Source organism: Lygodium microphyllum, chromosome 30 (genome assembly GCF_053477565.2).
Source record: "Lygodium microphyllum isolate KBCC chromosome 30, Lygodium_microphyllum_v1.1.10, whole genome shotgun sequence".
Taxonomy (NCBI): Eukaryota; Viridiplantae; Streptophyta; class Polypodiopsida; order Schizaeales; family Lygodiaceae; genus Lygodium; species Lygodium microphyllum.
The window spans coordinates 27544807-27560535 of NC_141164.1; the positions used below are offsets into that span (position 1 = coordinate 27544807).

Genomic DNA, 15729 nt, shown 5'->3' on the forward strand with positions numbered 1-15729 from the left:
CAGTTTAGCTATGGAGGCTTAAACTCGTAAGCAAGAGACATGAAGAAGACTGATGACTAGACACAGACTTTTACTCAAGTGAATTAGGTTTCAAGATAGATTAGCTTGGACTCATAAACACAATCTTGAGTGGATAGAGTTACAGACTCAAGTACAAAGTACAATAGCATTCATTTAAGAAAGTGAACCAAATACATGCTTTTATAGCTTTCCAGCTTCTCTACTATCCTCACTGTGCATATGGGATTTAGGACAGCTCTTCTTGGAGCATACATCATTTGTCTATTTCTCAACACCCCCCCTCAAATGATGAGTCCCTACACTTGCTGACTTTTGCCCCCCCTACATGATAACATGGCCCGGAAGACTAGCTCATAGGCAGCCTAGTCAAATTAAAGCTTGAGACTTTACATCTTTGGCAAGGGTTTTGCAAATCAAATCCACTAAGGGAAACATAGAGATCCACTATGGGAACAAATTCCTTAGAACAATCTGTCAGAGTTGTTGATGGTAGCGGAAGTGTCTTTTTCTTCTTCTTCATTCATGAATTGACTTTGGTGGTGGTCATTCTGCATTTTCTATGCTCTTTTCTTGTGGAAGCATTCACTGACAATATGGCTAGTTTTACCACAATAATGACATGTCATCCGACTCTTGTTGTCGATGTTGAATCCTCGACCTCTTCCCTTGGGCCTAGTAGCTCCTCTAGTGTATAAGAGGTTTTCCCTTGAGCTGGTCTCTCTTATATCTTTGCTTTTAAATTTTCTCTCCATCAAGCAATGAGTGCTCAATATCTTATCATATGGATCATTGTTTACACTTGCAAGCAGTACGGCTATTGCTTCATCTTCATCAATATTCTTCTTAAGAGTTGCAAGCTAGGTTTTTAGGCTCTTGAACTTGTTAATGTGCGTGGTCATAGAAGCACTGTCTTTGATATCTAGTTTATAAAACTGCATGAGTAATTTTACCTTTGAGTTATTTGCTTGGATACCAAACATTCTGTCAAGTTCCTCCCAAGAGGTTTTAGCATTTTCAATGCCAGATATATGATGTAGCACATCATCACTTAGTCCCCAGGCAATGATTCCTAGTGCCTTGTTATTCATCTTCTTCCATTCTTTGGTTTTGAACTGGTTTTCTTCAACGAACCCGTCTTTATCGTCTTCCTTCTTGTTATCTGCATCATCTTTAAACAAGTTCCACAAGTCTTTCCGCATAAGATGGTACACGGTCTTCTCCTTCCAGGCATGAAAGCCTTCACCATTAAACTTTGCTATCTGTTCCACTTCAATCATCTTAGTAGGAGGTCTTACCACGAGAACTCTCGGGCAATGTCTATCCTTTTACAATAAGATTGAGATTTACAAGGGATTTGATAATTGTGACTTTAAATCATTACACAACTTGAGAATGTTCTTCGAAACTGGAATCAAAAGGTGAGTTAATTTTGAGTAACCTTAAAAACTCAAGTGCCAAGAAGCACTATTTGAGTATCAATAGATACTAATTTCAGAGCGATCAAGGTTACTATTGATGATGCCAATGAGAAAAGACAAGGTTGCCAAGCTTTTTAAGTTCTTGGCTATGGCTTCCACTGTTTAGGGTTTTAGACAACCCTGATTTTTTTGTTGCAGCAAGAGCTAGGCGTAGCCATTCGGGCCAAGGATTGGATGGGGGATAGCCTATAGTATAGGCTTTGAATGCCTCATACGGGCAGGACGAATCGCAGCCTCCACACGTCACGCAGACTGTACGATTGTCACAGGGCGCAGTATAGACAACGATGTTTGATTTTCATAATGCTGGGCTCCACGATGGATAATATCACACTCTGATGTGATAGGGAGCTGCATTGGGAGCAGAGGAAGAGCTTATTAGAAGACACCTTAAGCTGAAATTGTTTGTATGATGAGATCTAAGAGCTCCATTGAAGGTAGGTGTAGTCTAGCTATGGTGGCCAAGAAGAGGTGTGTGAAAATAAAGTAGGAGATGAACTCAACCACTTGTCCTGAGCTGGAGTTGAGCTATGATAAGTTGGAAAAGTAGGAGGAAGAGCTAAACTGAGCTCACCGTGGCTCTGATACCATGTTAGCAAACATGGATCTTGAACACAATTTAGCTATGGAGGCTTGAACTCGTAAGCAAGAGACATGAAGAAGACTGATGACTAGACACAGACTTTTACTCAAGTGAATTAGGTTCCAAAATAGATTAGCTTGGACTTATAAACACAATCTTGAGTGGATAGAGTTACAGACTCTAAATACAAAGTACAATAGCATTCATTTAAGAAAGTGAACCAAGTACATGCTTTTATAGCTTTCCAGCTTCTCCACTATCCTCACTGTGCATATGGAATTCAGGACAACTCTTCCTAGAGCATACAGCATTTGTCTAGTTCTCAACAGGACAACTATGTGCTCCTACTGTAGCAAGAACGGTCATCCCATCGCAAATTGTCATCATCAACCTTTGCTCCCTACCCCACCAAAGTATATGCATCTACCTTTTGGCACTCCTTGCGTCTCCTTGTTGTTCTAGGTGATAGAGTTCATTCTACATCGGCTATTAGAGTTTTATGCTCAAGTCAATAAGACGCATATGATGCACACTAAGCCCTTGTGAGAAAAAGGAGGATCTAAGAACTCATGAGGCGATAAGCTCTCCTGGATACTACTGCAACGTGCTATGGAGGTTTCTCCCATATACTTTTGGGTCCAGTGGGTTTCACAGCCCGTGGCTTTGCAATCTGCTCCACTGAGACAAAGAGGCTATTGGATACTACCTTTTCAACAGTCTACTCACTTGAGAGATAGAGGTTGTTCAACTCCTTTGGCTCCACAATTTGCTCCACTAAGAGACAGAGGTTGTTACCCATCCATGACTCCACAAGGGTTGCGGGCATCGAGGAGGTTATCTCTGATACCCCCACCTCCCATCCCTCTTCTACTTAGTTTTGAGAGGTCACCTCTAGGAGTCGTTTGGCCTTTGCCGTTGCGTTCTTACCACTATGGAGACACAGAGCTAGCAGCTTCTCTCATGAGGTTGAGTTCACATTATATCTATTGTTTTTTCTTACAAGTTTCCTTTTAGGTGGGATACTTGGATTGCAAGGTGAAGAATGTCTCTTTCACTCCTAGGACACCTTTTTGGGCCTAAGAGAGGATGTTGAGATACCAAAGTCATTAAGCTCATTGTATTCCATTAATTGCTATTTTGGTTTCCATCTACAGTCCCAAAAAGGCTTTATTTGTATCATTTATTAGTTTTTGTGTGCCACCTGAGAGAGTCAGGGTGCCACCCTAGATAGTTCAATGATTCATGTGCCTATAAATAGGACATGGACCTTCATCCATCTACACTCCACACTTACTCTCTCATTCATTCTTCATCATTTTCTCATCTCACCTTCAGCCTCATCCTTCAACCACTATTGTCCATACCCCTACTGTCACGAGGACGTGCAAATTTGATGCTTTGCTTATGTTTAATTGACATTTGATTAAAGGATTAATCAAATGTCCAATTAAAAGATGCACATGTGTTGCACATGTGAGGTGCAAGCTACTTTCTCACAGTTGAAGACCGAAGGACCCTGTGAAAAAGATGGGTGTCAAAGGCAAAAGTTGTAACAAGTTACACTTGTTAGATTCTAGGTGAATTTTGGTGTCAGTTTGCCCCTAGGACCATTAATTGGCCATTAAGTGTCAGTGGTGACACTAGGGACTAGGCATTAATTAATGGATTAATGCTTGTCCAAGGGCCAATTAATGCATGGGACCACTTTGGGTTGCAAATGGCCTAGCCAATTAATTTTTGGATGGGCAAGGTCAAATTTCTGGGCATGGATTAAGGGCTAAATTAATTTTTAGAATTAATTAATTCTGAAAATTAATTAAATGGCTGGAAATTACTGAAAATGGATTAAGAAAGCTGCCACTTGGCAAAACTTTCCCATGCAAGTGGGGGAAAGGCTAAATAGGGCTGAAGGGACAGGGAAATCTCGTTTTTTTCATTTTGAAGCTATTGGAAAGAGGTGTTGGACTGTTGCTGCCAGCTTTTGGGGCCAATTCCCAGCCATTGGAGACCATTTTGGTGATGGAGATTGCATATTCTTGACCTTGGGAAGCTGACAATTGCTGCTGATGCACTTTCTCCTGAAGATCACAGTCTCTAATGCTCCTATTGTTGTTGGTGCATCCGTTTGGGGCTGGTACAGCAGGGCAGCAGCTGATTTTGATCAATTCTTCGCGACAAATCTCAAAATTTTCTCTCTCTACGGCATCCTCTCATCTCCTTCAGCCTATGCTCAGCCATTCTCAGCAATTTTTAGCCATTCGGAGGAGATCTCAGCCATTTTTGGTGGGCTGATCTGTAATTTCTGCAGTAAACCCTAATTCACAGCAAAAATTAGGGTTTAGCAACCACCTTGGGATCCGTGCCAAAGATTGAAGGCTCAAGGGACTGAAATCAGCAGCTGATAATTGAAGATTATCAAGGGATTTCAGGAGCCAGCCCATCCCGAATTGATTTGGGGCAGCATTTGGCCAGCCAAGGGTCAAATTGGAGAAGAAGTCCTGGGTGAAACAAGGGGCAAATGACCTAAAAGGCTTGCTGGACATTTATGACAGCAAGAGCAATTGGTTAGTAGGAGGAGATTGAAGAATCTCAAGTTGTACTCCTTTCAATTGAATGAAAGCTAAAGAAATACCGCAAGGGGCGCCAATTTTGGGGCCAACAGGGTGTCTACTATCCAAGAATGTTATGGTAAAGTGTGTATTTCATTTTATGTGCATTTATTTATTGCTGTAATTAACTCTTAAATCAGGTTATCACCACCCATTCCAAGAAGGAAGGCTGGTTTCACCTACCCTAGTAAATATCTTAGTTTATGGTGCTATATAGCTAATCGTGACACCATACTAGCAAGCGATTTTCATTTTGGAGGTCTTCTTCACATCACCATCAGCTCCAGACATTCTAGATTGCTATGTTTGAGTCCACATAGCCTAGCAACCTATTCTTTATCATTTTCATCGTTGCCTTTGGTGGTTTCACTCCTCCCTAGACTCGTACAACAGATTATCTTCATCATTATTGTTTGTTTTCAGCTCCTATTGCCACCCGAGCACCCAAGCGACAGTTCCCAACCATCAATCACTTTATGGAGGCTGCATTTACAGCAAATTCATGCCATCTATAGCAGGTTATACCTCTTTATTAGCCCTACATTAGATACCTACGTTTTTGTTTTTTCCTCACTCCTAAAGGGCTGCCTATAGTTGTCTTAATAGTAGCCATCATCTCGGAGAGATTTCATGCATGTGATGACTTTGGTCACTCAACAAGAGTCTCTATGGAGTTGCTCCCAACAGCCATGAAGAGAGGGTAAAATTGAGGACTAGAGCTCTTCCAAAGTGGCATACACTAAAGGATTCTCACTTGCTAAAGACTAGCTAGCAATGAGCTATCTAGATATGCCACCTTGTGAGGCTCATATGAGCCCCCAAACCTTCAAAGGAAATACCCAAGGGCTCAAACATTTACCAGCTAGGCAAGGTCTCCAAGCCTACCATCGCACAAAAGCCAGCCTCAATGATGATGGTGTTCCTACAGCTCAGTCTCTTAGAGCAAATTGCCAATCCTTGTTGACTGTATGTTAGAGTGAATAAAATATATTAGAATCAAAAGTGGCTTTAGCGGGAGGTTTCCTAGGTAATGTACTTGCGGCTTGGTTCTACATGGCATAGATTCCTACAAGTCTCTCCCTACACCAATTGGGCCAGCTCACATGACTAGAGACATTGCTTTAGAGTCTCTATGCATTGTTGTTGTAGCTTGCAGGCTCCATCTTGCTGCATTCCCTGCAACCAGTCTTTCTCCTCCGGATAGGGTGGTATATAACTTGATTAAGCACTATTTACGGCAATTAATAAATTCACAAAACTAAAATACACACTTTACCATATAATCTTGGACGTTGGACACCTTGTTGGCCCTAAAATTGGTGCCCCTTTCGGTATTTATTTAACTTAATTGAAGAATAAATTGATGTACAATGGGATTCTCCCAATCCCTTTCGGAATTCCAACTCCCCTTGCTGTCCAAAATGATCAGCAAATCTTCAATCTGATTTGTCCCTTCATTCGGGCAATCAATTGGCCTTCACCCGCTTTGATGGAGATGGAAAATGTTCCAAATTCAATGATTTGCTAGTCCCTCCACTTGAATAGGCTAAAAACAGCTTCAGCCCTGTTGAATCCAAGTCTTGGAGCTTCCAATTTCTGGCACGCTTCTTGAGGTTGATACTAAATCCCAATTTTTTGCTATAGATTAGGGTTTACATCAAAGAAATCTGAAAATAACCTCTGGTGATCTTAATGCTATAATCTTTGGAGTAAGGCTATAGAAAGGTTGGGAGATGAGAGAGAATGCTGGGGAGAGAGGAAATTCAGACTTTCTTCGCGAAGAACTGAAGAAAATTTGTCATTTATTGCAGTTGCACTGCCTCAACAGCTTGTAGATGCAAAGAACTGAAGAAAATTAGTCATTTACTGTTGTTGCCCTGTCTCAACAGCTTGTAGATGCTATCACCTGCTGTTGATTGGTCTTTCCCTGCCTTGGCTGCCTCAGAAGGTCCTCCAATGGCTGCAAATCAGACCAGTAATATCTCCTCCTCCTCTTTTGCGGGCTAAATACACTAAATTGCTTCTCTCCAATCTCTAAAGACGTTTTTCAGTCTTGAATGGGCAATTTTTAACAAGTGGTAGCCTTGCCAAATGGTTTTTCCAGCATTATCCATAATCAAATATTAGTTTTCAATCTTTAAATGCTGAAAATTAATCTAATAATTATTTTGGTGCCTTACAAAATAATTTGACTAGCCAATAATTAAATTGGTTAGGCAACTTCCATTCCCGAGCGTGTCTGTGTCATCTTTGACTATCGTTAGGTACCATTAAATGCCATTTCTCTAGTGTCACCAACTAACACTTATGGCCAGATGAATGACCTAGGCCAACAACTGGCACGAGATACCACCAAGTACTTGTGCGGCATAACTTATAGCAACTCTTGCCTTTGACATCTCGTGATTTCCTCGAGTCCCAGGCTCATGAATTTACTCTAGCCCCAATTACACCTCACATGTGCAACATTTACTTAATCATGTGATTAAAAATTAATCCACATGTTAAGTGAGGTTTAAAAAATACATGTCCTCATGACACTTGCCCTAACCAACTATCAATTGTAAGCCCACCAGTCATAGGGAGGCCCTCCTTGGTTGCCAATTGTCCCAAAGGTGCTTACAAGAGGTATGTCTAAGAGACTTAGTGATGCTTTACTTTGTTCGATCCTAGCTATGGGTAGGGGCTCAATCATCATGATTCTGCATCAAAATGTGTCTACCAACGTGTCCCATGTAAGAGAAGTAACTCCCATAGTCCTACAAAATAGATGGGCTAGATACCAATCTAGCTCATGTAGGGTATAGCCCTCCCACTATTTTGAACTTTTTTTTGCAGAGATTTGTGGCATACATTGGAGAAAATTGTGCATCTAGAGATTGCCATATGATTGTTAGCTTCCAAGAAATATTTGATAGTTGGATCAAAATCATAAAGAGATACTCTAGAGGTGAACTTATATCCCAAGAGGAGAGTTCGAGAAAAAAGGGAAGGCAACCTTCTCCTGCTGCATTTCGTTGCCTTATGAGTTTAAAGGATAGAGACATCCTTACACTACAAGAGGAGATCAATGAAGGTCATATCCTTTTTCTTAGAAACATCGAGAGCCTCACCTCATGAATCTCCTTCCAAGCAATACACAAGTTCAACTTCCTTTTGAAATCTCAAAGGTCTCTACTCCAATGCCTTATGCAAATGTTGCCAAAAGCATAGAAAACTACATAGATGGAGGAGCAAAAAGACTAGCACATGTTGTGGTGAAGTTCCATTTGAAGAGAGCGCCTTCAATCTCAATCTCAGCAAGCCATTGGTTGAGATCTGTGAAAACATTCTTGGAGGAGAAGTGTCCATGATTGTCCACTTGCTATGAGGCCTTGAACCACCAACTTGCCCAACAATGCTTGACTATGTTTAGATCTTTGACCCCTAAGCCTCCTATAGCAGTATCTATATTAATAATATACCAACTATCTAAACTGGACCAGAGGAGATTTTAAACCAAGCAGTGTAGCTAGGTTGTCAAAGCTGCTAGGAAAACTAATAGGAAACTATATACTAAGCAAGTGTAACAAAATCTAGTTGACTACTACAACTTTGCTTGTTAGTGAGAGGTGTAGGTTGCTTTAGCTAGATGGGATCAATCACTAGTACACAATGTTGGGTACCTATGATATCAAACCCTACCCAAAGTCCAAGGTATCTAATTGTGTTTCCTCTACATACCCATCTGAAGTCTAGATGATCAAGATCGGAATCTGGAGCTACTAGAAAACCAACTGACTTGTACAAGTTGATTTTTGTCCCTGCCATTGTGCATGCCTAATCACCTCCTCTCCAACATCAAAATCTATCCTTGATGTACAAGGCTATATCATTTCCATACTAAGTCCATCAACTTCGTCTCAATCCTCAATAGCAACCCTTAGCCCCTCAGCCTTGTGGCTCTAGAACATAGGAAGTAGGACATCAACACCACTGCAAAGATCAAAAAAGGTAAGAGTCCAAGGGACAATCCTCTATGATTGACCTCACTAAGTAGAACTCCTCTCCCTTCCATCCACCTATGACCACTCTACTACCATTTGACCTTTAACGTGCATTGATCATTGACAACTAACTCAGCCATGGTACCCTCCAAGTGTGAGAATGGCAGTAAAAGAGAGTGCACGTGAGCAAGAAGAGAAACACTAAAGGAAAGAAGAAAAACTTAGATGAATCATGAAAGGAAGTTGACACAAGGCTCAGCCCTTGCATGTCTTGCAAGGTGTTAGCTGCAGAGAGGGCATCAGGAGAGCAAAGGCGGGAGACAAAAGAAGTCAATGACTAAAGTGATGTGACCCACTGATGACAGGTGAAGCCTGTAAATAGGCAAGACTAACCCACCAAATAGTGGACCACACAAGGTGACCAATGACAAAGCCAAGAGCTACATAAAGCTGGACAACCCCACCCCCTTGGTGCTAGGTGTGCCCTACAAAATTATCTCAAGGTCTCGGCTATCACGTCCCATCACTGTTAGAGATACCTCCATAGTAAACCTATGCTACATCATTTACATGGTAGGAGAGCTAGGAGCTCTTATACATATATATGACTCCACTTTCTTGTTGTTTATTCTATTTATCCATGACTAGGTATCCATGGATCTATTGTAATCACCATTTATAGGCTATTTTGGCCTTTAGTAGATGTTAATATGATCACACACACACACAGAGGACCAAGTGAGCAAACAGCAAGTGAGGGACCAAGTATTCCTAGTGTACTTCCATGTGGCAAAGCAACCAGCTGATTGATCAGCTGGATCACTATTGGACCAGTGATGGGTTGGCCATGGTTGCAGTTGGGCTATCTAGCGGGGCCCAAGTAAGGCAGCCCATTCCCCTCTTCATCATCATTGCCAAGGTATTTAGACTTCATTGGTGTTCACACCAATAATTTCCAGACAGCATGTATTCAAGGCTCATGAACTCATGGCTACGAGTGGATCATGGAGTGAGGCTGATTGCTGAGCTAGCCTGGATAGGATATAGCTTCCTGATTTTTCATGATAATGTATGAATTGATTATTTCATTGTGTATGATACAGTAGTACTGCTTTCATTAAGATCTAGAAAATATTTAATCTATGGATTGTCAGGGTTGCAAATGTATAGTTTCATTTAGCGTTATAAGATTGCAAGAAATTGACTCCATGACATTCAAACTTCAGCTGCTGGTAGACATGGGAAAAATGCAAACATTTACTCTGGCCTACAGCCCCTACCTAAGCTTATCTCATCTCTTGAGTTCTCGGACATAGAAAATTCAATAGATATTCCTTCTACAGCTGGTATTATCAGATCTTCTCTTGCCACTAGTAAATTTTCTCTTCCTATCAGATCACCTATACAAAGCACAGCCAGTGACTCTCCTACAGTGTTCAGTCATTCCATGTCAAGGTCTGCCAGTGATTCAAGTTTTCAAACATGTGACACAGACTCCTTTAGATTGCATACAACTCCTGCTAGTGTAATCCCTGTCCAAGAGCAACACAAAGTGTTGAGTACAGTAAAAAGTCATGGAGACCTTTTCAGTCAGTATAGAAGGAACGAGGGCAAGCTCCAAAAGCATTCCGATGTGTCTTTGGACCTTATGAGCCATGTACATTGGACAGCAAAAGGTCAAAAGGAAAAGTTAACTGAAAAACTTCAGAGGAGTTTGGGAAAGCCACCCACACTATCAAAGGCCAATGCTGACCAGCAGCAGTGTGACCTACAAAAAGCTCTTGATGAGGGAGCACCCATCATCCCACTACAGCAGAAACCTTCATGGTCTGAAAGGAAGCCCCTGCACCTTGCCTGGAACTATCCACCATCCAAAAGTTTCCTACAAGGATGGTCTTTTCTGTGCTCCGTATGTAAGCAGACATCTCCTATTTTATATAACATCCCAAGGAAGTTCAGTTTTGCAGAGCTTGAAGCAGCAACTGACAATTTCTCACGGAAAAACTTTTTAGCAGAGGGTGGATTTGGTTTTGTTTACAGAGGGCTCTTAAATGGCCAGGCCATTGCTGTAAAACAGCATAAGCTTGCAAGTTCCCAAGGGTACAAAGAATTTCGTTCAGAAGTGGAGCTTTTAAGTTGTGCTCAACATCGCAATTTGGTTATGCTACTAGGTTACTGTGATGAAAATGGTCATCGGATGTTAGTCTATGAATATGTCTGCAACAATTCTCTGGATTGGCATCTCTCACGTGAGTATCTTGCTTCTTTACATCTGTGCCTTGTAGCTGTTCAGTGAGGCGTCATACAAGTATACATTTTGTGTTTCATTCAACAGCAGCAAAAAGCCTTATATGTCTGAAGTGGTCTGCTCGGCGAAAAATTGCTATTGGAGCTGCGAGAGCATTGCGATACCTGCATGAGGAATGTCGTGTAGGATGCATAGTCCATCGAGATATGCGCCCAAACAACATTCTCCTTACTCATGATTTTGAGCCTATGGTATGTATAACTCAAATCATCTTTATACAACGCGATGCTGAATAAGAATGTACCCCATACTTCACAATGAATTGCAAATATATGTAGAATGAAATTAGATGTTTATGTTTTTCAAACAAACACGGGATATGCTATAAAACTTGGACTGCTTTTCAGTAATGGAATCATATGGAGACCATGCTTTTTCAGGTAGGTGATTTTGGACTTGCGAGGTCACATCCTGAAGGAGAGGATGCTATTGAAACTCGAATAATTGGGACCTTTGGGTATTTCTCTCAGTAACTGCAAGAGTCTTGATGTTGCTTAAGTGTAAATATGTATTGGAAGCATTGGCCCAGCTGCCTTGTGCACATCATTCATTAGGGCATTTGTTAAATACCATTGGCTTTTGGAACTTCTTTTTGAAGGTATTTAGCTCCAGAATATGCCGAGAGTGGGCAAGTGTCTTGGAAGGCAGATGTTTATGCCTTTGGTGTTGTACTATTGGAACTTATATGTGGGCGCAAAGCTATTGACCTTTTGCGGCCGCCTGGGCAGCAAAGTCTCACTGAGTGGGTAAGGGGTGTACTCACTGAGGGTAATTTATTCCACAGATCTATATGTGTTCGAGGTCTGTCTGCATTCATTCTGATCATGCCATGTGTGCAGGCACGGCCGAGGCTTCTCAATGATGCCACGGATATTATAGACCCACGTCTTGGAAACTCCTATGATGTACCAGAAATGAGGGCAATGATGCGTGCTGCCTATCATTGTATAAAGAGAGATCACCTACAGCGTCCCCGAATGAGTCAGGTATGCCAGCCACAATGTGTTAAGGGGTATTCAAACCGCCAACTCTTTGGGAAAGATGTGATTGAATTTCATGCCTCAAGAGTCTCATACATCACATTTGCAGTTGTGACTATTAAACTGATGTGTTTGAATTTCATGCCTCGAGAGTCTCATGTATCCCATTTGCAGTTTTGACTATTTTTAGTCCACTTTCAGTGGCTTAATGACTAGTGAACGTTCTCTCATCAAGCAGGTCTTATACATTTTAGAAGGAGAAAGTAAGGACCTGGATGAGGTTCCAAAAACAACAGGGGAGCCCCCTGATCATCGTTCTTTGAATGTCCAACTAGACGGTGTCCATGGGGGTACTGCTTCACTCAAAAAACAGAGCCGCAAACAGCAATCTAGCAAGCCAAAGCTTCTGTATCATGACATGTTGTAGTACGACCTAATTTGTTTGCAAGCTTGCATGCTGGCTCCAGTTGAATATGAGCTGAAAGAAGCCGAAGCCTTACTTCATGTGGGCATAGCCTCAACCTCTCACTCCATCGCAAACCTTCTTTGTAGCGGAGATGGAAACCTTGTAGTCTCAAACTCTCCGCAAATGAGGCTGGAGCTGAGAGATCTGCAGCTTACCGCGATTGTGTCCACTGTTGCAGAGGATGATCCCTCAAAACAGGATGGTTTATAGTAACAGATAAGTGAACTGTGTACATATCACATTTTTACTCCCCCAACGTCTGGACCTATCAAGTTTGATTATTCTTTATTTTAATAATATCAAATTGTTGACATCAACAATTTTAATAACCCATCAAAGATGCAGCTGGAAGAGATTCATGGTTTCCGTTGGCTCTCTAGTCTCTCTACTTCCAACCACCCTTTCCCTTTGTTCATATCCACACTCTAGCCTTTGTAGATTATAGGATCCCTCCACCAAGCCTCCACATAAAGCTGCCTCTAGTTTTAGAAAAGTTTTGGTACCGATTTTACCATCCGACTTTGTAACTCCTTTATTTCTTAATTAATGTACTTTATTGATTCTCTTTTTAAAAAAACAAGTGATATCAAAATACCTGCCCACTCTCTACAATATTCAGATAATAATAAAAAGATATAGTAATTGAAAATATTTGAAATATGTTTGATACTCTCGAAGGTGAGAATAATTACAACTTTCAACAAGGGTAATCTTGTCGATCCTCAAGGGAAATGTAGAGGAGTTGCTTCGAGTACGTGATGAAGAGAGAGAACCTATCGGCATGATCATTCTTCAAATGAAAAATTTAGAGAGCAATGCAAAGGATACAAGATGGACTTATAAAACTCATGGTTCAAATGCTCTAATGTAGAGGGAACCTTGCTTATTGAGGGAGTGAATAGAAAGAACGTTGATGTAGCCCATACCTCTCATGCTTTTTTCGTTAGAGGCAGGAATGATACTAGAGGCAGTTATGAGTGCCATGGAAGAGACCCACAGTAGAATAGGCCTATGTCTACACCTCATAGGTAGGGTCGCTACAAATCCCACGATCCTAAGTCTTCTCTTACTTGTCATTATTATGGGCAACGAGAATATACGCAACCACAGTGCCATAAAATGCACCAAGATAGGTGTGAGAAAGGCAAAGGAAAAGTGTAGGATAATATTAAGAAATTTGATGATCAACATATTACTAAGTCCACTATCAAGATTGAGGAGATTAATACATGGAAGTATAATTTATTTCCCATTGGTACTTTCTTTGTTCTCCATGATGAACATCATGTACTGGCTTTGACTAAAAGCCTTAGCTTTGCAAGACAATTGGATGATGTTGGGTATCATGTTTATTTTGTGGTAATTCTACCTAAAAAATCACTCATGCCAATCTTATTTTTGATAGAGGTGCCAAGATTGGTAGCCTTTATCCTTTGCTTCTCTAGTCCACTAATCATGTATTGGCTATTATTGATCTCCCTCATGCATCTCTATGGTGTGGTTGCCTTAGGCACATGTCACTCAAAGGAATGAAAGTTTTGAGCCGTTTTATAGTATCTTTTGTCCTTAGATTATTCATGTTTTGATTCTTGTGATCGTTGTTTATATGGCAAGCAAACATGTAACACTCATAAAACTCTGGTTCTACATGCATGGGTGAGCCATTGGCTCTTATTCATTCAAATATCCCATGCCTGGTCGATTCTCCTTGGGTGTCTCCTTGGGTGGTGCTAAGTACTTTGTTATATTTATTGACAACTTTTTACGTAAAGTTTATGCCTATTCTATAAAGCAGAAGTAGTTTTGTTGCTTTGATTGAGAACTAATTTGGATATAGGCTAAAATATCTAATAATGGGCGTGAGTATATCTCATGTGCTTTTGAAGAGGGTAAATTATAGCAATCTCAAATTACTGTTGAGTCACAAAGAAAATCATTGAGGATCTATTGACAAAAGTGGTTAACCTTTCCATTTCTCCCTCCGCTCTTGTGATTCCTACTACCATATCTTCTAAAGAGAATCTTGAAAACCTATGATAGAAACCTAAATTATGTAATACATTTTTTGCTAAGATAGAGTGTCTTTAGCAACACATGGATTTTTGATTGAGATGTGGATGATCTTATCTACCATGAGGTATACTTGCTCTTGTTTGGGTGTATTTGCAAATATCTAATGAGAAGGATATGAATACTTATATGGGAGATATTATTTTACAAATAGTATTGTATCTTTATTCTATTGAGATCATTTTATCAAATGACCTTTGAGACATATTTGTAGTGAACTTTCTGGTGTAGAGAACATTCTTTACACCTACCTTTGGAAGAGGATGTAGTGGTTCTGCCAATGAGGAAATACTTTTTACAAATCTAATATATAACATTTGCATGGTAAGGTTCTTTTCCATATTTCTAAAAATCCTTTGTTTATAGATATGCTTTGTCAAGCCTTTAGTTACCCTTGTTCCATGTATATGCTTGATTTGATTGATGTTCTTACTTATCAAGAGATTTTCCATCGCCTTTCTACTTATATTTTCATTCTTAATACTCATCTAGATATAATGCACATTTTATCTTTCACTCATGATGTACCCCCTCAAATTTTTGGTTTCACTACTTGTCCTTTTATTGCTAAACCTATGTCTTCTCCTACTTCAAATCCTCCTCCAGGTTCCCCACCCATTTCATCCACATTTTCAACATAATTCCTTCAAACCTTTTGCTCTCTTTCCCTTCTTTGTTGGCATTCTTATCTCTTTATCTATCTTCTATCCGCTCCTTCATTACTCCACTCTTATCCCACTTCCTCAACCTGACGAATATATCAATGTCCTCCTCAATCTATTATGGATACACTAGGATTTGACAATGACATGCTCCTTTGAAGGCAATTGCTTGAGATTCCTTAACATGACTGGTTTTTAATTGGCCTCTCATTCAAGGGTCCTGGGAGAATCCGTTAGCTTGTTTGAATTTTTACATTTAGTTTGCTAAAGTGGAAGCTCGATCAAAAGATGTTTCTGTGAGATTGGTTGTACATTTTTGTTGGTATCTTGCTTTCATGCATCAATAATCACACATAGATACTCAAAAGTCCATTTTTTCTTTAATCATCAATCCTAATGAGGATATCTTATAGCTTAAATGGATGTGTTATACTACTTTGCACAGGGATTCCCTACTCGATTTATCATCTTGATGGAACACATGTGTTGCTTATACTTCTTTCAAAATGTTCACATATATTTTATAGATGAGAGCATAGTATTAGAGAGACTTAAGCTTAGCATGC

The 15729-nt window shown here is 40.4% G+C and overlaps 1 protein-coding gene across 5 annotated transcripts in view; it reads left to right on the forward strand.

Annotated features, from left to right (window-relative positions):
- The window catches only part of LOC148009644 (uncharacterized), a 44483-nt gene that overhangs the window by 27444 nt on the left and 1310 nt on the right, over window positions 1–15729 (forward strand). For 3 of the 5 annotated variants that reach the window (XM_087673481.1, XM_087673480.1, XM_087673485.1), the window contains 6 exons: window positions 9904–10926; window positions 11013–11176; window positions 11366–11442; window positions 11584–11731; window positions 11825–11971; window positions 12204–12987. In XM_087673481.1, the coding sequence (XP_087529607.1) occupies window positions 9904–10926; window positions 11013–11176; window positions 11366–11442; window positions 11584–11731; window positions 11825–11971; window positions 12204–12392 (1748 nt within the window). In that variant the 3' untranslated portion in view covers window positions 12393–12987. Of the gene's footprint in view, window positions 1–9903; window positions 10927–11012; window positions 11177–11365; window positions 11443–11583; window positions 11732–11824; window positions 11972–12203; window positions 12988–15729 lie in introns of those variants that run through there. The other 2 variants (XM_087673483.1, XM_087673484.1) reach the window with 2 other exon arrangements.